Here is a 21,140-nt window from a genome sequence, read left to right on the forward strand (position 1 = left end):
ACCTGGCACTTCTAGGTCTGATAAAACATGGTCATATTCTCCCTGTGAAGTCACATAGCAACAGGGTCATCAAAACTCCACTGGAAATATCCAGAGCCCACACTGTCAGTGCTGTGAGCCGAGTGGACCAAAACAACATCGTCAGCCAAGACCTGAAGTGTGAGAGCGTGCTGCTGACAGATGAAAACCAGCTCTAAAAAAAATGAAAACGTGAATGATATCCTGCAGACGTGGTTCTTGACTATCGGGACCAAAAAAGTTTCATCCGATCAGCAATAAATAAGACTGTTCAGCTTTTGTTGACACTTTGTCAGATTGAATTTAATGGTTATTGTTGAGGTTGTTGTGTTGTTACATAGTATTGCGTTATATTTAAAAGTTTCTAGCAAATAAATAAATCAATAGATACTGTAAAATAGAATAATAAAGTGTGTAAAAACATGGAAAGTATTGATGTAGAAGAGACCTTTGGGCATTTGTAGATGAGGTTTATGAAAACACTTGAAATCACAGGATAAATAAAACATTCCCATTCAGCATTACAATTTACACATTTATCTGGTTCTGTATGCACACGCACACAAACACACACACACACACACACACACACACACACACACACACACACACACACACACACACACACACACACACTGTACATTTTGTGTAAACAGTTCAGGCAGCAGCCTCTCCCTGGTCTTTAGTCCTCTTGTCCTTCCTCCAGGCTCGGTACAGTTTGATACTCAGACTGGGGAGGTCGTACAGCTCCTCCACGTGGAAACGCTGCTGAAAGCGGTCAACAAAGCTGTTCTCTGGGTCCAGACGAAAGCGCATGGTCCACAGGATCTGCGTGTTTTCCTGGCACAAGTGGTCAAAGGTGTCCATCAGCTCTTCCAGGTAAGGATGGGCGTAGACAACATCAGCTGCCAGGATGTAGTCAAAACAGTGTGTGGCACTCGGGAAACGCTGCCCCACCTCGGGACCCCAAAAGAGCTCTGTGACCTAAGAGATGATTTTGAGTTGATATATATCGTATTAAACCAGGAGTAACCTCAATAATAAAGTAGTTCTGAAGCTGAGTGCATAGTATCATAATTACTCAAAATTTGCAACCATGTTTTAAGTTTTTGCAACCAAAAGCTGATGCCTTGCAACTAGTTTTAAAAGTTGCAAAAACTGTATGAAATATGAATATAAAAACCTACCAGAGGGATGTATTTGCACCGGCCCTTGGTGTTGCGCATAACGTTGTACTCAAGGTTTCCCAACACATCCGGCAGGTCAGTGGACGTCACCTTGGCACCTGGAGAGAGACGGTGCAGCTGAGTGTTAAAGGGAATTACATGCAAAAAGCAACAGAGAGGCAAACATTTCAAAGATTAACTTAAAAAGACTCATGACGGTGTTTTGGTCTCTTACCCAACAGGCTGGCCACGATGGAGACGAGCCCAGTTCCAGCACCAATTTCAATCACATTTTTGTCCAGCAGGTTGTGTTTGTCTCGGTTGGTCTCTAAGAAATGACACAGCACCATCGCCTGTTGGGGGGACACAAGTTTACACCTCGCTGGCAGGGCACAAAATAAAGAGAACAGTGCTGAAACTAAATATTAAAATAATATATAAGCTTGGACGTACCGAGGGCCAGAGCACAGCTCCGTAGAGGTCTGTGGACTCTTTGATACGGATCTCCAGATCAGAAAACATATATCCCTCCCAGGGCTCAGGGCCCATCACAGAGGGGTGGACACACCGGGACATGATGGCTTTGGCGAGCTCTGCATCCACGGAGATATAGGTAAAAAAATAAGTAAAAAAATATCATGTTTTTATCGAGGTTAAGTGTGATTCTGTACAGTGAGAGAAGAAAAACACACACAAATCAATCTTTTTCTCAACATTGGCTCACTGGCTGGATTCACCGCGACACTTATATGTAATGGAGCTGTAATCAATGTGGCACCTGCTCCAAAGTCAAAACTTTGGCTTTGAAAAAGGTCATTAGAATAAACAGTATTCTTGTGTGGGTATCAAATGGCGCCTTCCCTCCTATTTTTGGCACTACTGCTCAGACCAAACCCATCCTTGAAGTTTTGTCACTACGTGTTGCACGGTTGTGATGCTATCACAGTGACAAAAGCGGCCTCAGACATAAAAACACCTGGCAAATCGCTCAAATACTCACAAGTGGAAAACAACACCAGCTAAAAGAATGTCAGGATTAACACCTATAAACAATAACTTAATAACACTGCAAGGCTACTACTAGGATTAGTAGATGTTTCTGCCCATTACCTAAAAGTGGAACTGACATAATCCAGCTGTAAATCAAGCAGATGAGCAATCATGTTGTTTTTCTTTGATATCACATTACAGGTAACATCTGATACTCTGCTCTATAAATGAATCATATTTAGGCTCATAATGCTCCTCTGATCCTGCCGTATTTATTTGTAACGTCACTCCACTGACCCCAGCTATGTGTCACTCAGAGCATCTGATGCAGGACTTCAGTTATGTCACACCGGTTTGGAGAAAAGGTCAGGAGAGCCCACAGGGTAACAATGCAGCTCAATTTATTTCTTTTATGTGTGTTTAAATATCAGAGATATCTTATATGAATATAAGAGATGCAGCTGTTGGCAGTGAAATAAACATTTGAACAGAGTCATGTTTTACAAGTTGACACGAGAGTGACACTCAGCTGGTTTATTGCATTTAAATTTAACGATGCATGCATTCTACCTCTGAAATGTTTTAGACATATAAGAAGGTTTCAAAAGATTGTTGCTGAAAAATTGTGACCTTGTTCCAAAAAACAGCTTTAAAAAACTGTGTCGTACTGCAAGCACATATTACTGCCATGGAAATTAGAAAGAAAAATCTTTAGTTTTTTTTTATTGTGCATTACTCCAAATTCTCACCTTCATTTTTGGTCTCGGAGTCCTTCTTCATGACTTCGGACTGTTGAGTCTCCATGTTTGAAGGAGTCCAAGCAGGAGGGCAAGAACGCCCAAAACAGAAGGTCTACTGCTGCTCTTTGTTTGTGGTCCCTTTGGTTATAAAGTCCTCAATCTGGATTCAGATCTGTAGCAATCTGATAGCGGTCACCTTGTGTAGTTTTAAGTTACACACAAATTCAGTGTTTCTTGTCCCACCACTTCAACTCCACCCCACATTTCCAGCTCTCTCTGGGCACGCTTGAACTCCTCTCCATGCAGTATGACTGACGGACAGCAACAGCTGTCTGACTGCTGAAGTGGAGCTGAGTAATGAAGGGGAGTAATGTTTTAAATAAACCCAGAAAACACCCAATTTAACTAATAGGTTGAGACAGAACTTATTAGAATTGATAGAAACATCAGACACTATAATTTCTTCTCACATGTGCAAAAGCCTAAATGTTTCTGTGTGTTTGAGGAAAAGGGGAGGAGGAGGGGGAGTGCATGCAGAAGCAGCAGGCGACTGAAATACTGCCTGAAAGAAATCTAAGAGATGAGTGACGCTGAAGACTTGCACCTGTCTCAGTCTCATAGTTAACACATCCGTAAGACAAATGACTGAAGTGACAGAAGCCTGAGCCAATCTGGGGAAATACATCAACTTCAAAATCGTGTAATTCAAAGATTTAATGGAAAATATTCTCATTCCTCTCACAGATATACAAAAAAGATTCCCAGTCATGTCAGTGGTTTACAAAATGCATATTCCATGATAGAGAAAAAACTCAATTCATCCCTTTTCTTGATCCATTTACACATTTGCCTTATAAATATCAAAAATAATATCACAGATATTATTTAGGAGTTTGTTTCACACAATAGCTTGGACAATTTAAGTGAATGTTGTGTTTGAAGTTCCTTTTTTCCCCCTTCGTTACTTCTTCCCTCTTCCCTTTCCTCTTGTGCTTCCTCTCCCTCTTGTGCTTTTCGCTCCGCGGCCTCGTCGGCTGCCTTCGAACACGGATCGAGCTGTAACCAAAGCCACGTCACGGCCTCCATCACTGTCGTCATCAGAGCTGCTGTTGCTGCTCCTCTTGGCCCTCTGGGGCAGAGTCTTATCAGCCTGAGGGACGGCCTTTACTGGGAGAGGCTCCTGTCTCCTGCTGCTGCTGCTGTTGCTGCTCACCTCCTTCACAGATGCAAGAGGAGGTTCATCAATCACCTGCGACCCCAGAAACCCTCCTCCTGACACAGACCTCCCCTCTTCTCTCTCCCCTCCTGCTTTCTTTGGACTCTTGCTTGCTTCCTTCCCTTTCTTAGATTTGGACGGGGACTGCATTTCTTCCTCATCGTCCTCTTCCTCCTCTTCTCCTTCTGCTCTCTCCTTTCTCTTCATGCAGGTGACGGCTCTGCGGAGTCGCTGGCTGCGGATCGCCTGTTTTTCTTGTTGCTCCATGCGGAAGAAGGAGTCGATCCGCAGCTGAGTCTAAACCAGTGAGACAGCGAGAGTGTAAATCAGGGGTCTCAAACTCAAATTACCTGGGGGCCGCTGGAGGCAGTATCAAAATGACTTAAAAAAAGACACAAAATGACTAAAAAAAAGACACAAAATGAGCAAAAAAAACACAAAATGACCAAAAAAGACACAAAATGACTGAAAAAACACTAAATTACTTAAAAACAGACACAAAATGACCAAAATACACAGAATTACAAAAAAGACATACAATTATTTAAAAAAAGACACAAAATTATTTAAAAAGACACAAAATTATCAAAAAAAGGACACAGAATTACCAAAAAAGACACAAAATTATTTAAAAAAGGACACAGAATTACCAAAAAAGACACAAAATTATTTAAAAAAAGACACAAAATTACCAAAAAAGTAATTAAAGGGACCTTCCACACGCCTCAAGTGCCATTCATATAAAACTCACATTAAACTTTCATATCAAGGTGGCGGCCACAAAATATCGTCACGAGGGCCGCAATTGGCCGCGACTTTGAGACCCATGGTGTAAATGGTTTTATTTCTTCCATTACTGAGTTTTTTCAAATGTACACAATCAAACTGGAGACAGCGTGGTGTAAAATCTTGATTATGTATCCGTTATCTTTAAGCATTAATACTTTTTAATATGTATCACTTATATTATAATTTGCCTGGGCCTTGTGCTGTACACATGAAATTGAATTGTGGCCTCGGTAAGCATTTATGACTATACTGTTTTTAAAAAATGTACCTTGGAATGTTTCAGACCTACTGTTGGCAAAGTAATGTGGAAAGTCCCTACAATTCCTGATTAGTAGATTTCAACATAAGCTAGAATTGTGTAAAAGCAGGAAAATGTAATATCTTGAATGAGTCTTTCCTGCGACTGGCTCAAGAGCTGTTTGTGTTGATTCCTTGGAGAACCCGATAAAGCTCTAACTTTTGCATCTTAGACTAATTTGGACCAAGTCTAGGCAGAATCTGTTACAAAAAATCAAGAAAGTCAAGAAAGAACAACTAAGAACAAGAGGACGGGATGCAATTTAGCGTGCAACTGTGACTTCTTACGTACCTGCTGGGTGTTGAGCTGCTTGATCACAGGCTGGAGAGTCTCCTCCGTCCTCCTACTGTTCCAGCCAAAACGACTCAGACAGAATGTAGAGACTAGTTAAAGAAACTTAATACATCCATGTATACGCACATACAGTCATGGAAAAAGTTATTAGACCATTTTTTCTTCAATTTCTTGTTCATTTTAATGCCTGGTAAGACTAAAGGTACATTTAATAGGACAAATAAAATGATAACAACAAAAATACCTCAAAAGAGCTGATATCTAGCCATTTTCCATGTTTATTTTTGATAATAACCAAAATCATTATTAAGAAAACAATATAAAATGTCTAGATATCAGCTCTTAAATTAAACTTTTATGAGCTATTTTTGTTGTTATCATTATATTTGTCCAAACAAATGTACCTTTAGTTGTACCAGGCATTAAAATTAACAAGAAATTGAAGAAAACAATGGTGGTCTAATCATTTTTAAGTCTCCTTTTGCAAGATATTGAACCCCAAATTGCTTGTCCCCATTGGTGTGTGTGTGTGTGTGAACTCCAGATGATCATGATCCCACCAGTGCATGTTTTCAGTGGTTGCTGACACTAGAAAAGCACTATATAAATGCAGTCCATTTACAAACACGCACAAAGAGAAAATAAAGGATATTCTTTGATCATGTCGAGTTGTGGGCGTCCCCAGCTGAAGAAGCTGTCTGATTGGTCCACGGCAGGCTGCAGGTAAGCCTGAGCCACCGCAGGGTTTGGGAAGCCAGGATGCAGTTTCAGATCCCTCAATTTCTTCTTAACCTTCGTGTCCCGAGGATCAGCCGTTAGACGCTTTTTCTCCTGAGCCTGAGACCACCACTCACTACAGGAAAGATTAAAAACCAGGGAAATCAACAAAATAACAATAAAAAAAGGTTATTGTCATGTTATATATGAGAAAAAAATGTTGCAAGCTGCTAGATGAAAACATAGTCTGAAAAAATACACCACATGCATTTCTGATAGTGATTGCAGACTCGAGATATAAAAATATATAATCAGGGATATTTATTAATTATCATTTTATTTTGAAAATCCAATAACCTTTATATATCCTTGACTAGGGCTGAACAAAATATAAAAAAGCAATCTAATTGAAATTGTATTTTGACTGATATTGCGATATGATTCACAATATTGGAGGGAATAATCATTTTTGCATCACTTTTTTATTCTCATTAAATATTATTTTAGATTTATTTTTGTGAGGATCAGTACCAGACAAAGAATTTTTCGTTGTCAGGAAATCTCTGCTGAACTAAAATACTTAATTCTGAATGGTATTGTGACACATACTGTATACAGCCTCTTCTGACTTGAATAGCATTACTCCCTACTGGGATTATGATACACTCATAATTATTTTTTAGCCAGATTCCTGGACCAATTATTTCGAACCCTGAAACAGACACAAACCTAAAGTGTAAAAGAGGCTCCAAGCCTGGCCCTTGGAACTCATTCAGTATCTCCATGCCTGTCACATATCCAACTCCCGGCACGCCCTCTGTGTAGTCACTTCCCAGCAGGTAAGCCAGGTTAATCAGTTTAGTCCTGTCCAGACCTGAGACACACAGAGGTTGAGCAAAGAAAAAAAGAGGGAGAGAGAAAAGTAAAACCGTGTGTCCCTCTCTGGTGAGTTTACTGACAGCCCTTCACAGCACCAACACCTGTCTCTGATATGTGCAATATAAACTCATCGGATTAGTGTGGCAATGTGTTATCCTAGCACAATTTCAACACCTTTCTCACCATTTCAGCAGGCCACAAAACAGCAAAATAACACCATCTGCAGATACACTTCCATAGGAATGAGAGTGACACTGAATAAATAAGATGTTTGAAGGAGAAATAGAACAAACCACAGACAAACAGGATATTGAGGTGTTACCTGATATAACAGAAAGTTGGCTGGTTTGTCCATAAAAATGAGAACTAAGAAATATCTAGGCTACGGTGAAATATTTAAGAGTGTAAACATATGTTGAAACTTTATATAACATGAAGAATTTTGTCCAAGAATATATATAAAAATAACATTTTCTGAATGTATTTTGCATCTTGAATCAACAAGAAAAAGTCTTTGTTCAACATAACCATCAAAATAAAAACCAGACCAAGGAAATTAATTATTAAATATATATATAAATACTTTATAACAGGGGACGGGCGGCACTGACCCAGTTGGTTCTGCAGGTCGCTGTACTGGTAGTGTTCAACATATTTGTTCTGGCTGAAGAAGTTCTTGTAGACGTGTCTCCCTCCGAACAGCCACACGTCCGAGTCGTCTGTGATGGTCCCGTGTGTTTGTTCGGCACGGTCGAGTGCCGCACACTGAGCCTCGGCCTCCGTCGGCGCCACCACGAACGGCACGCCAAACAGCCGCAGCAGCTCCTGGCATCAGACAGGAAAACAGTCTTTCAAGGTGATGGTTTGTGCCCTGAGCTGCACACATCAGGGTAATACTGATTTATTGATAAAACTGACAATATTTCCACTGTGGTCTCTTAATTACACATTTATACAGGTGCATCTCAATACATTAGACTATGATGGAATCATGGAAAAATCCATTTCCAGTAGTTCAAGTCAAATAGCCCCAACCAAGTATTGAGTCATATAGATGGACATACTTTCCAGAGGCCAATATTTCCATTTTAAACCTACTTTTTAAAATGGGTCTTTTGTAATATTCAAATTTTTTGAGACACTGAAGTTTAGGCCTTCATTAAATATAAGCCTTAATGATTATAATTAGAAGAAATTAAATAAATTAAGCCATGAAATGTTTCATTCTGTGTGTAATGGATGTGTATAATGTGTTGTTTCCACTTTTTTAATTGAATTGCTGATATAAATAAACTTTTCTATGATATTCTAATTTATTGAGATGCACCTGTATTAAGTGCATGTTTCATAGTCATCTGAGAAAGACTTTACCCTTTGCAGCATTATCAAAAACAGCCAAGAGGATTAATAAAGATCGGGCACTTTGGAGGTTTAACATTACGTGCTGATTTTATGAAGGAGAAAATACTGACAGCCTGTGTAATATAAAACTATTAGTGAGTTGACGGATATATTTTACACGTTAACACATGAACCTAAAGCAAAGACTGTGAAGTAATACTGACTGTATGTCTCTGGGAATGTTTGGCAGAGATGAAGAAATGTATCCCCCGTCGCCCATACGCCTTCTCTCGGTCGTCACATCTCATGCATGTGTATTTATATTTTTATTCTATTCTTACAGTCAGAATTCTCTGAGAGCAGCTCAAATGTCAATTAAGAAAAGGAGTGACTGTGTGGTTTGAATGTCTCTGCCTCACCTGGCTCTCCAGGTGCATCTGTCCTGTGACGGTGTTGGCCATCCTCTCCTGCTGCTGCTTCAGCTCCCTCAGGTTGCTCTGCTCCACCTGCAGAGAGCTCTCCAGGGCCTCCAGCTCATCCTGCAGCACAACACACACATACAGCTGCTGCATCAGCATAGTCTCATACACATTAAACTTCTATACAGCTCATCCTAAAGCACAGCTGATGGATTTAAATGTCATACAAAAACAACATGCCTGCTCTGCCATGCTGCAACCCAATGCAGTGTTGAGTGATTGTAAGGCTGGGTGATTGGGCCTAGAAATAAAAATCTAAATACTTTCTCACCACACCCAAAATTACGATTTAAATTGATTTTTTTCTTTAAAAAAATAAAATAAATTATAATAATCAATACAATTCTAAATAAAAACAAAAAATCTAATAAAAATTTCAAAGTAATTCTTCAAATATGTTTTGTTTTTATTTTAACAAAAATATATATATATAAAAATTAAACAAACAGAAAAAATTTCAATTGGGATTAATAAAGTGAAAACCTAACTCTCGCCTAGCTTCACTTTTGTTAAAATAAATAAAACTACAGTAGCTCAGAAATGATGAGGAGGTTCTGTAGTAGAATCACCGAAATGAATGTGAAAATCTATTTTGATTTTTACACATTGTCTTAAACCATAAATTCAAATTAACTGACAACACTGACTAATCATCTAGCTTGTAAAGTTGAGGTTTATTTTTCTGTTTTATATCCTAATGTTAAGTTCTGTATTCTTCACAATATTATTAGCATTAAAGTCAAAATATTGCATGTTTGAACAACACTGACAGGAATGCTCACCACATTAATATCTTCCCATTCATTGATCGCTGGAGTTGAGCTGTTTTCTGTCTCTGTTCGCTCCTTTAACTCCTCCTCTTCAGTCTGTCTCTCTTTGTCTTCTTCTTCTGATTCCAAAGCAGCAGCTGGAGCCTCTGTTAATCCTTCCTCTGGTTTTTCTTCCTGTTTGGTCTCCTCTGTATGAACCTTATCTGGAGATTGTTTCTCTCCGATCATTACAGGTGAATCATCTGCATCCTCCTCTTTAAATTCGGTGTCTGACACCTCGATGAAGCTCTCTGGAAACACACGAAAAAGGCACTTTTGTTAACATCTGCTCCTTTTAAGCTAAATTAATGTAATCTCAACCCGACTATTACTGCACCTTCTGACTCGCTCTCCTCGCTGCCCTTTGCCTTCACATCATCTCTGTTCTTCTTCTCCAGAGCCTCAATTACATTATTACTCTTTAACAGCCCAGGATGAGTTTCAGTCTCAGCGCTGGCAGGTTTTCCATGTAGCTGAGCAGAGAGATTGATGGATGATGTGTTTTGATTGGCGGTAGCAGCACCCTGTGGGCTTGTCATCAATCTGAGCTCTGATCCTCTTCCCTGCAGCTCTTCTTGTTTCTCAGTCTGTCCTCTGCTCCCCGTCCTTATGTCCTCTGTCAGCTGTCTTTTCTTTGTCTGCTCTTCTGAATTCATCTCTTTCTCGTGCTGCAGCGATGCAGAATGAAGTGCTTTATTCCTCTGACCGATCCAGTCCTCCATCTCATCTTCAGAGCTGCTAACAAACAGAGCATCTTTCACATGTTGGCCTGATGGGTTCTCCTTGAAGTCTGATTTTTCATCAGCAGGTTCTGTCTCCTCCTCTGAGCTGCTGATGACCACTTGTGGCACAGGATGATGAATATTCTCCTGCAGTTTGGTGGATGAGCTGCTGATCAGGGTCCTGTGTTCAGCAGCACTGTTGTCCTCCTCAGCTAGAGCCTGTTGGATTGCCAGCAGAGTACGTGGAGACACACTACCATCCTTCTTATCCTGCTCCACCTTCTCCTCGTCCGAGCTGTCGTTCATCGCAGCCTGGATCGCCTTGAGTGTACGAGGCGAGGGCGGTGAGGTTTCTTCCCGAGATGTTTTCGTGACAGAAGGTTTGGAGTCTTTAAAGTAAGGACCCCGCACGACTGCCTCTTCCTCGCCAGCAGGACGCCACAGGGGCTCTGGTCTGTCTGCTGCTCGTCTTTGGTGCCCTGTCAGGGAGCTCCCAGCCCAGGGAGCCACTGCAGGTTGTTTCTCGGGGGCAGCTTCATTCTTTTTGGAGCCTGTGTAGAAAAAGCAGAGTGGTTTTATAAATACAGTGGCAAGAAAAAGTCAACCCTTTGAATACCTAGTTTTCTGCATTAACTTGTCTGCATCTATGCATCTATGCAATGTACTTAGTCTAATACCACATAAACATTTCAATATTTCATTTCTTTATTGAACACATCCATTAAACATTCATAGTGCTGGTGGAAAAACCATGCCTCTTTTTTGAGACATGGTGCACATCAGTAGCTGCTCCTTGTGAATAGCAAACTCAAAAAGTTTGAACGTTTTTATAGTTCAAAGAAGCTCTACATCTCACTAAAATTTTGTTTCATTGATTTGACTCCAGGTTTTCTAACTCCTTACTCCAATTAGCTTTTGATGGAGTCATTAGCCTAAGGGTGCACTTATTCCACCAGCATTATGAATTTGAACCCCATGGATGTGTTCAATAATTTCAAAGGGTTCACATACTTTTTCTCGCCACTGTATGTAAACAAAGACAAGTTTGCATTTTTATATTTGTATTTAAATGATAATGCCTCTTTTACCAAACCTGCAACCTTTATTTTCACTGTTTTAAACCAGGGTTTGTAGACTTTTTTAAAGAGTAAAATTCAAGCACTTCTAAATCACTTTCAAACTACCTAAGCCAAAAATTCATCACATCGAAATCTACAGCAATTTATATTGACACTGTTTATTTCACCAGCTGTTTATATTAACTTTGACTGTCAGCCCTTGCAGATCTACCAGATACATGTCTAAAGGTCTGTGGGTGTGTCAGTGTGGACATTGGGATTGGACCTGAGTTAAGACACCAGCAGGGCTTCCCTCACCTTTAATAAGAATATAGTGGGAATTGTCTTCTGAAACCAGCCGTCGTGACTCTACGCTGTGACTCTGCTGGTCTCCGTCCTGTTGGTACAGCTCGGGAGCGCTACCGGCGCTTCGCTGGCTCATTTCTTTCTCCACTCCCTCCAGACGCTGGTTCAGCTTGTTCCTCTGCAGCAGGCCGGCCAGCTGGTACTGGGAAAAGTCTCCTGAAGCCTAAAGAGAAAGTAAAGAACAGTCAGTGTTTATGAGGGGAGAAAATGTAGAGTAATCTCAGTCTCTATACCAAGCTCTAGGTGCCAGTGGGGGTAATTCAACTGTCTATATTAAAGGGAAATGGGAACAAGAGCTTGGAATAAAAATAACAGAAAATGACTGGTATAATGTGTGCAAGGCTCAACACTCAGCCACTGGCTCTAGGGTATGGCGAGTAATTGGGTGGAAGAACATTATAAGGTTTTTCATAACAGCAAAGATTAAGGGGAGATACACAGCAGATCAGAAATCATGTTGGAGGTTGTGTGGTCAAGCGGAGGCAGACCATACACATGTGTTTTGGAAATGTCAAAACATGGAGGGATATTGGGAGGGAGGCTGGAGTGTGCTGAGGGAGATACTGGGATATGAGATACCAGAGACTTGTTTGGTTTTATATCTGCGGAACATTCCACAAGAGGAGGTACAAGGAGGAGATAAATACCTGGTCAAAGTATTATTGGTGGCTAGCAGGACGGCAATTACAAGGGCCTGGTATAAGGTAGATCCCCTACTAGAGAACAGTGGCTGAGTGTTGTGGAGATGGAGAGGTTCACACATATCTTGAGAATGCGGGAGGAAAAGGTGAAAGGAAGGAAAGGAAGGGAAGGGAAAGGAAAGGAAAGGAAAGGAAAGGAAAGGAAAGGAAAGGAGTAATGATAACTGAACAGGACAGAATTGTTGCATTGTGACTGAATGGAAGGACCTATAAGCTGCTAATGGATGTGTTGTTTTTTTGTGTATTATTGTATTTAAATGGAAAAAACTCAAATAAAAATTAAAGTTTAAAAAAAGATAACAGTCAGTGTTAAAGAGCAAGACATGGGAGAGAGTGTGTGTGTGTGTGTGTGTGTGTGTGTGTGTGTGTGTGTGTGTTAATGACAGTGAACAGTACCTCTGGGGGTTTCTGGTACATGGTCCGGCGTCTTTTGGAGAACTCTTTCATGTCTTTGAGTATCTCATGTTTCATTTCAGGAGGAAGGCTGGCAAACTCCTCTGAGTTGATGTCCACTGAGTTGGGGTCTTCATACAGTTCTCCCTGAGACACAGTGAGCAATCAGATAAATGTTAATTATCAGACAATGGTGATATAGTCAACTACCATGGAAGGATACTGGTAGTAATAATGAGATTATTTTTAAATACATCTAAATAGAAGATACGGTCACATAGTCTTATAAAACTTCAAGTCAGATATTTAAACAGCAAACGGAGGCCTTCAATGTTAAATTCACTCAACAAAAACACTTTACTGTGACACAGCCAGGACAATTCAGGATCCAAAAACAACCAAGCTAAATTAAAATATTATTAAAACCAAAATACCATCAATGTTTGTTCAAAAACAAGTATTTGAAGTTATATTATTTTGTGGTGTTGCAATACAATTCAGTGCTCTTGTGCATTTAATAACTTTACCTGATACATGTAACTGTCCTCCGTCTCCTCTGACTCTTTGTCCTCCTCTTCCTCCTCTGAACTACAAGAACAATACACATTAAAATGTAACAGTACTATATGTGAAATAACTGTATAAAACAATACAAGGGCTTTAACCTGATTCTCTAATCTAACACACGTGAAGATTAGAAGCTTTGCTGCCTCTTTGACATCCATTTGTAAAAACAGTTCAGCTCTGGAGTGGACTGTAGATTTTATGACTGTATAACTTGCCACTTAATTCACTTTAACTAGTAAATAGTGACCTTTCACAGGACTCTGACCTGCTATTCTCCTTCTCCTCTGCAGCTGGCAGGGCTGGAAGAACATACATGTCATCCACCTCATCTCTCCTCACAGTGGAGAGGCTGGGGAGAGGTTCTTTACTGTGAAAGGGAAAAAAAGAGGTACATTTAGTAAAAAAAACAACAAAAAAAACATTGGGATTACAATGAGTCTACCAACAGAATCGGCAGTTCATTTTGTAGTTTTTCACAGAAATAATATATTTATACAGTAGGTTATTGAGAGGGATAGACAGAGGAGAAATTTTATGCCTTTTCTTCGCTCTTGTCCCTTACCTGTGTTCTCCAAGTGCAGCTTTGATAGCTTGTCTCTTTAGGAATGTCTTGAGGAGTTTCTCATTGGTCTGTTTGGACTCGCGGCTCAACTCCTCTTTCCTCTGCCTCCTCAGAGCCTGCAGGAATGCACAGCAAAAGCTATGTAACAGGGGACATATTTTACTAATTTTCAGGTTTGTACCTGTATTATGGGTTTATAGCAGAACATATTACATGAATTACATGCTTTAAAGTTCCCAAAACACATGATTTTTCTCATACTGGCTGAATATACCTGTATTCACCCTCTGGAATCATCTCAAACCACCAACTGCACCATCATTGCCGCAGGGGAATGATTGTAAGAACTTTAGCTGCACTTTTCTACTTATATATTACAACATCATAACCTTATAGAGTGCACACATTCACAGCTCAGGATGTTTGAATCAATTTGATGCTTTCTATGTTACACTTTCACAGTATTTATATTAGAATCTGCCTTTTTGTCCAAGTAAGTGGGCAACAGTGTTCTAAAAGTTACTTAAACAGAAAAAAAGACAAACAGTTAAACCAAGAATAAACTGAGCAACAAGTTAAAGAAAAAGAGCAAAAATAAACAATACAGGTAGTGGATGATTGGTCTGGTGTATTTATGGTGGGATTATTTGTTTGGATCACTGTTTATCATGGTATATACCACCTAGAACTGCTTAATAATAAAAAAGACTTTGAGACATTTAAATGGCAGAATATGTGGGAATCACAGCCATTTGAAAGAAATATCTAAAATAATTTACAGAGATTGCTTCTGTGCTTCTCCAGGAAACACTGAACGTACCAGAGTCTGCTTCTTCAGCAGTGGTGCGTCTCCATCAAAGACAAACACCGGCTTGATGCGGAAGAAAAGCAGCTTACAGATGCGGTTGAAGAGAGTGAGGAGGTGGGCGTTTTGGACACTGTTGCCATCGCGGTCCCTCACCCCCTTCACGGCCTGGTTCAGCCATATACTGATGTCTGGAGGGGGTCTGGTTAAAGTTAATGTCATGGTTCAACAGAAGACAGAAAGTTAAATCAATACATCTGGGAGAGAGATGTAGGAAAGTTGCTGGCACCCTGCTCAAGCAATGACAGACAGACATACATATTGTTACCCTGTTAAAATAATCGCCTAAGTCATTTTTTCAAGTTTTGCAGGAAACACAGAAAACTTCACCAAAAGTGTAACATATGACATTTATTGATCATTTCACTCAAAAGGGATGTAACAAAGGATGGCTACTGACATAGTTATAACACTGTGTGTAAATTATGTAACTTAAGATAAATAAATGACTTGGGCAATTTGAACGTGTGACTTAAGCAAGATATGGTAACACTTTATTTTGAAGGTGTCTACATAAGAGCATATAATGAGCATTCATGTTACTTCAAAGTGTCATGTTTATGACACGCTCATGTCACTCTTATGTAGACACCTTCAAAATAAAGTGTTACCATATCTTGCTTAAGTCACAAAGGCATGTTCAAAAAATTGCCTAAGTCACAGTTTATTTTGACTTAGGCATAATTAATCCGTTTAAGTCACACACTTGACATAGGCCATTATCTTAAAGGGGTAAAATCACATGATCTGATCAACTCAGGATGTAGGTGATTTTACCATAGGTGGCCAGCGTCACGAGGAGGTGATTTAGGCAAAAAAAAAAAAAAAAAAGTTTTGACAAAAAATGACTTAGGCGATTATTGATGTTTGGACCACAGCTAAGTCAGGATACCAACAGCCAGGATCTTCCCCTCCAGGGTCTCAGGGTTGATGGGTTTCCCTGTACTCTCCAGCAGCCTCCACAGTCCGTGCACTCCCATGATGATCTGTAGTCCAAAAACTCACCCGAAATACTGTGAATATCAAAAACTAAAAAACGGTGACCAATCTGGGCATTTTCTCGTATCAACTCCGAAATCACTCAAGTGCAAAAAGAAGACACTGCACTATAATAGCGGCTTTTTCAACGTTTGTTGTAACAGTATTATTTGTCCGTATAGAAAAAAATTACTACGCATGAAGGTTCCGCGTTGTTCACGTCGGGTCGTTTTCAGCTGTTACACCACCACCGGTAGCTGATCTCCAATCAGCTTTACCGTTCGTTTTTGTGATATAGATTTTATTTAGGACAACATAGTAACTGATCGGGAATCAGATTCGTGTGGAAGGGAAGGAACGGGCCGTTTATGGTGATGGGTATTTTTTCCTGGATTTAGCGTGTCAGGCTTTCTTGTCTAGGGCTGCTGTTTCGACAAAATATCAATGTCACAGATTTTAACAGGGCTAACGTTAGAATAACGACTCTAAGTTATTGATATGTCCACAGTGCCGTAGAGCCGTTTATGTATGGCTTAGTTTGCAGAAGAGGAGGTGTTTCTTGGCAGGAAGTGTTGCCTGAGAAATTTTCCTCAGGGCAAAAATACTCCCTCTCCACCGAGAGGCCAACTGTGTCCGGTGACAAAATAAACAGCTTGCGGCTGCTGCTTACAGAGAATTAAGCGAGAAGATTGGACCCATTGTTATCCGGTATGTTATCCACATTGTCTTAATCTCAAAATCTGATGTCAGGTGTGGCTACTGGGTAGTGTCTTTCGCTCGAGCAAGCAGCTGTCTTGATAGCGGTAACGCTGCTTTAACTTGGGTGGGTTAAACTTCCCATTAACGGCTCTTTTCCGTCAACGGCTAACAGTTAGCAAGTTAGCTGCCGTTATCCAGTAACGTTATCAGCCGCTCAGCTGTTAACCCTGACCTTTAACCACCGGCGCTCTTGATGTTCCCTTCTGAAAAAATGCTACGGATGTTAACAACAAAGTTCTTTCTCCATTCTTAATTGTCACAGGACGACGAGTCACTTGGTTTCACTCGAACTACGTTACAGACTTCCTTCTCAACTAACACCACCTCCACCATGACTGCTGTTGTGAGAGGTATGTATTGTTGTATGAATCTCTTGTATTTAAACAGTCTGTTTACATTTCTTTAAGGCCACCTTTGTTATGATTGTGTCTGTTGTCTAGCAGCCATATTAACGTTACAAAAGATTTGATTTAAATCAAGGTTGATTCTCAGGAAACTGATTTTTCTCATCCAGCTTGCACAGTTGGCGTTTTTAAGATCAATACAGATTTTGTTTCATTACAACTGCAAAGTAACACATTGAACACAGAAAAGTAATACAGTATGGCCAGTTGTTTCTAATGTTGTTATACTCCGCACTCGAGTTTCTGTGAAAGTACAAAACGACAATCTTGTCCACTCCTTACTAAAAGGAATATAATCATTCTCAATAAAGCTTTTATCTATCATTTAACATAAATAGCCACATTTCTCCCTAATTTAATCTTGCCTAAACACGAACAGCTGTACAAGATATTGCCTGGATAAGATGGTGTAACCCTGAGAAATTTTGAGTTAAAACAGCAGCTATCTGATCAAAGAGAGGGTAAAATAGGCTATGAGGTTGCTGATTTTAGTACTTTGTACAACAGACGCATTATAGTATGCACCAAAATGTTGTTGTGCAAAACAACAATGTACTTAATATTTATATCTGCATATAGATTGATCTGCTTGTAATTGGATCACTCAGGACACTTTTAAGCTAAAAGAGTAAACTTTGCTTTATTTCTTATCTCCAGGTGCTGCTGGCGTGCCTATCCGAGGCGCTGGCGATGGCATGGAAACTGATAAACCGCCTGCCATCCTGGAGGTAATCACAGATACACTGACACCAGACCTGCCTGCAGTCCCCCTCCTGAAGGTGGCAAGCCCAAAACGTAGCCCCAAATCTACCCATCCTGCACCTCCTGCAGTCCCCCAGCCTCGTGGGGTGCTCCACCTGGGCAAGGTGAGTAGAGAGGCCTGCACAGAGGTGGAGGCGGTGAGGATCGTTGTCCCCCGTTCTGCTATTAGCCGGTGCACCCGCGTAGGACCTACTGAGGGCAAAGGAGAGGCTGGGCAACAGGTTGAAGAGGTCTCTCCCTCAGTGCCTCTGGTAGAGGACTGGAGAGTACAGATGGAGAAGCTGCAGAACTCTGAACGCAGGCTACTGCAGGACAAGGAAGGCCTTTCTAATCAGCTCCGTGTGCAGACAGAGGTAAGGCCCCATGTGATGCTGATGATGTACAAGGCTTTGGACAGTCAGGTTTGGATAAGTCCAAATGGTTAATACAATGTAATCATAGTCCTTATTTTCTAATTGGGTGGACTTCAAAATAAAACAATTTTATTTCTGTATTGTCTGACTGATTGATTGTTTTTATAAAGAAAAAAAGTTTATTTCCTCATGGAAACCTTCAGCTGTAAAATAATGTAGTAACTTTATTTTATTCCGTGTGCCAGGTGAACCGTGAGCTAAAGAAACTGCTGGTGGCCTCGGTGGGGGATGACCTTCAGTACCACTTTGAGCGTATGTCGCGGGAGAAGAACCAGCTGATTCTAGAGAACGAGGCTCTAGGCAGGTGTCTGGCACACACCGCAGAGCAGCTGGAGCGAATGAGTATCCAGTGTGACGTTTGGAGGAGCAAGTTCCTTGCCAGCAGGTATGAAATGGACAAAATAATTGAGTGACAAATAGAAATGGTTGGATGTTAAAAGGAAATTGGGTGGGATTTTTTTATACCAACTGTTCTGCTCTTGAACTGCAAGCATCTGTCAAGGACATTTCAGGAGGAGAAATAACATTTTAAAAGATTATTCGTCAACAGCGATCAACAAGAGATGACATCTTTAATGTTTATAATGCTGAATAAACACTTAAATCAATGTTGTCTCTTCAGAGTGATGGCAGAGGAGCTGACGAATGCCAGAGCTGCTCTGCAGAGACAGACCAGAGAGGCACAAGGAGCAATTCAGGACCTGCTGTTGGAGAGAGAAGAGTTCTCAAGAGACATGGTGCTCACTCACAGGTAATACTGTAAATCCATAATTACCAAATTGACTTAATTGTTTATTATAATATCATAACTTAGAAACCCTCTGGGTGTCTAATGTGAGATGCATTAAAAAGGCATTTGAAATGTGCATAAAATACATATAATATATATCTCTACTGGCTGTATATAGAACCATATCACCATCTATTAAAGCCAGCGTAGACTGATACTGGAATAGCTTCATTGTTGGAACACTTTAATGTTCACGTGGAATGAAACACTACTACTATTTGCACTTATCGCTTGAACTTGGTACATTTAGGCTTTCAGTAATGATCTATTTCATCAGCTTATAATTCTACTGCTGGTAAAATATACTTTCACCTTGAAGCATTTGTCACATTTAGTGATTTCATTTTACTGAATTAAAAAAAGGTTATTTGAAAAATGGCAAAAGTTGCATTTAATATTATAAATGAAGGGAACTAGGGCCATTTATTTTGCACTTTAACACATTATAGTTCACTTAGAGATCTGTATGTTAAGAAATTGACATTTATAGTAAATAAGTATAGGCTTCTTTTTGACGGTACTGTTAACAAATCTGTTCAGCAATGAGTATCCTGCTGGGAGACTTTACCCCACTGCACAACAATAGACGCGCTTTAGTACATTCACAATCTTACAATCTTTAACACACAAGGTTCAAGGTTTACAGCCGAGCCACTGATACTGTGGTTGTTAGTTGCTAATCGGGTACAGATAAAGGCCCTCAAAGAGTTTGTGTACTTCTGAAATATTTTGTTTGCATAGATGATGAGTCTGTGTGCTGATGTTGCTTCCTTTTCTGTCATCAGATCTCTGGAGCAGCTCTTGGTGTCTCTGCAGTGGGGACGACAGCAGACGTATTACCCCAGTGCACAGCCCCTCAGCACAGGAGAGCTAGCCGTAGCCAACTACAAGCTAGCAGATGCCATCAACTCACACCTGCTGGGAAACACCACCAGCATCAGTAGCAGCAGTGTGGTGAAGAGCAGCAGTTCAACGGCTGAACAGCTGTGCAGCACTCCAGCTGAGAAGATGGCTGAAAAGGTACGAACTCCATATCCTTCTTCAAATCTAACCGTTTTCTAACATTTGTCATCAACTCAGTTTCTCAAGTGTTTTGTCTGTTTTTTTATCTTAGGTTCTGAAGATTTTAGATCCAATTTCCTGTTCAGAAAACAAGCCAGACCCTCCGCTCAGTGACTCCACCCCTGCAAACTTTCTCAGCAATAAGAAGAGCATCGGCAGGTTTCACCCATATACCCGCTATGAGAACATTACTTTTAACTGCTGTGAGCGCTGCACTGGAGACATCCTGGTGCTGTGAAGGTCAAAGAGCGGCAAAAAGTCCACATCTGGCACCAATGCAGCATTAAATTTTATTTCAAAAGACTGGAACCTGAGCAGGAGTTTTGCTCTGGAGGATATTGCTGCTCTGTGTTGAGTGACTTCTTCAGTCAACACTAAAGGTTAGCTGCTCCAGCAGACGTATTCTGCATCAGTATGGTTTTTTGCTGCTCATTTCAGTGCATTGCAGTTTTGATTGTTGGATTTCCACAATTTTAGTTTATTTTTTTACAATTTTATCAGCCTGCTGTTTATTTTGTGCTCTCTTTAACTTGAAAAAAGTGAAATAAGAAAATTGAAATGTTTATTCAGAGATCACGTCATGTGAAAGTGTGAAAAGATAATGCATTTCAGAGCCATAAAAGCCTGGTTAAAACTATCGAAAGTCCTATTTATTGCTGGGATGTGTGGTCAAGATGAGTCAGTGTTACATGGTGAACAGACTATAAGGGTGTTTGCTTATTCAAACTTGAACTTTAGGCTAGTGCAATTTAAGTATTATCAGAATCTTATAGGTCAATGTGCACACAGGCCTGAGGCTTGACAGGGCAGCCTGTTGTGGAAACTCCAGCAAATTAACTGATTAACAAAGAAGCTATGATGACTCATTTACTGCTTGGGATCTCCCCAATCTCTTGGTTTGATGGTACTATCATAGTAAAAAACATTTAGTATAATATATGCTGCATAGGCATCAATTACATATTTGGGCAGTTGTTTGATGGTACTTTAATACTTATTGTA

The 21,140-nt window shown here is 40.3% G+C and overlaps 2 protein-coding genes across 3 annotated transcripts; one reads left to right on the plus strand and one right to left on the minus strand.

Annotated features, from left to right (window-relative positions):
- Positions 1–675: 675 nt before the first annotated feature.
- On the minus strand, positions 676–17,018 carry ercc5 (excision repair cross-complementation group 5). Its single transcript, XM_059348587.1, has 20 exons — positions 16,880–17,018; positions 15,863–15,983; positions 14,926–15,101; positions 14,106–14,221; positions 13,809–13,910; positions 13,504–13,564; positions 12,980–13,123; positions 11,835–12,045; positions 10,074–11,009; positions 9,710–9,987; positions 8,868–8,987; positions 7,719–7,932; positions 6,958–7,102; positions 6,162–6,364; positions 5,509–5,591; positions 4,286–4,427; positions 1,638–1,795; positions 1,420–1,537; positions 1,206–1,303; positions 676–1,002 (listed from the first exon to the last, which is right to left on the minus strand). Exons 2-20 carry the CDS (start codon positions 15,948–15,950, stop codon positions 676–678), a joined length of 3,720 nt encoding a protein of 1,239 aa, XP_059204570.1. The 5' UTR covers positions 15,951–15,983; positions 16,880–17,018.
- Positions 16,533–20,775, plus strand: blzf1 (basic leucine zipper nuclear factor 1). Of its 2 annotated transcripts, none has more exons than XM_059348615.1 (7): positions 16,533–16,656; positions 16,970–17,057; positions 17,769–18,226; positions 18,472–18,671; positions 18,909–19,037; positions 19,862–20,096; positions 20,191–20,775. In XM_059348615.1, exons 2-7 carry the CDS (start codon positions 17,039–17,041, stop codon positions 20,374–20,376), a joined length of 1,227 nt encoding a protein of 408 aa, XP_059204598.1. In that variant the 5' UTR covers positions 16,533–16,656; positions 16,970–17,038; the 3' UTR covers positions 20,377–20,775. The 2 variants fall into 2 exon arrangements, with proteins under 2 accessions (XP_059204598.1, XP_059204605.1); XM_059348622.1 differs by lacking the exon at positions 16,533–16,656 and adding an exon at positions 16,732–16,771.
- Positions 20,776–21,140: the final 365 nt, after the last annotated feature.

The sequence above is a fragment of the Centropristis striata genome, chromosome 2, assembly GCF_030273125.1.
Source record: "Centropristis striata isolate RG_2023a ecotype Rhode Island chromosome 2, C.striata_1.0, whole genome shotgun sequence".
Taxonomy (NCBI): Eukaryota; Metazoa; Chordata; class Actinopteri; order Perciformes; family Serranidae; genus Centropristis; species Centropristis striata.

Excerpts from the sequence above, each read along its gene's own strand:
- blzf1 (XM_059348615.1), top strand. Across the intron at positions 18,227-18,471 it reads AGCTCCGTGTGCAGACAGAG|GTGAACCGTGAGCTAAAGAA; the intron begins GTAAGGCCCCAT and ends TCCGTGTGCCAG. Across the intron at positions 19,038-19,861 it reads GACATGGTGCTCACTCACAG|ATCTCTGGAGCAGCTCTTGG; the intron begins GTAATACTGTAA and ends TTCTGTCATCAG.
- ercc5 (XM_059348587.1), bottom strand. The coding sequence starts at position 15,950 with ATGGGAGTGCACGGACTGTGGAGGCTGCTGGAGAGTACAGGGAAACCC. Across the intron at positions 4,428-5,508 it reads AGCAGCTCAACACCCAGCAG|ACTCAGCTGCGGATCGACTC; the intron begins GTACGTAAGAAG and ends TCACTGGTTTAG. Across the intron at positions 1,538-1,637 it reads GAGCTGTGCTCTGGCCCTCG|GCGATGGTGCTGTGTCATTT; the intron begins GTACGTCCAAGC and ends TCCCCCCAACAG.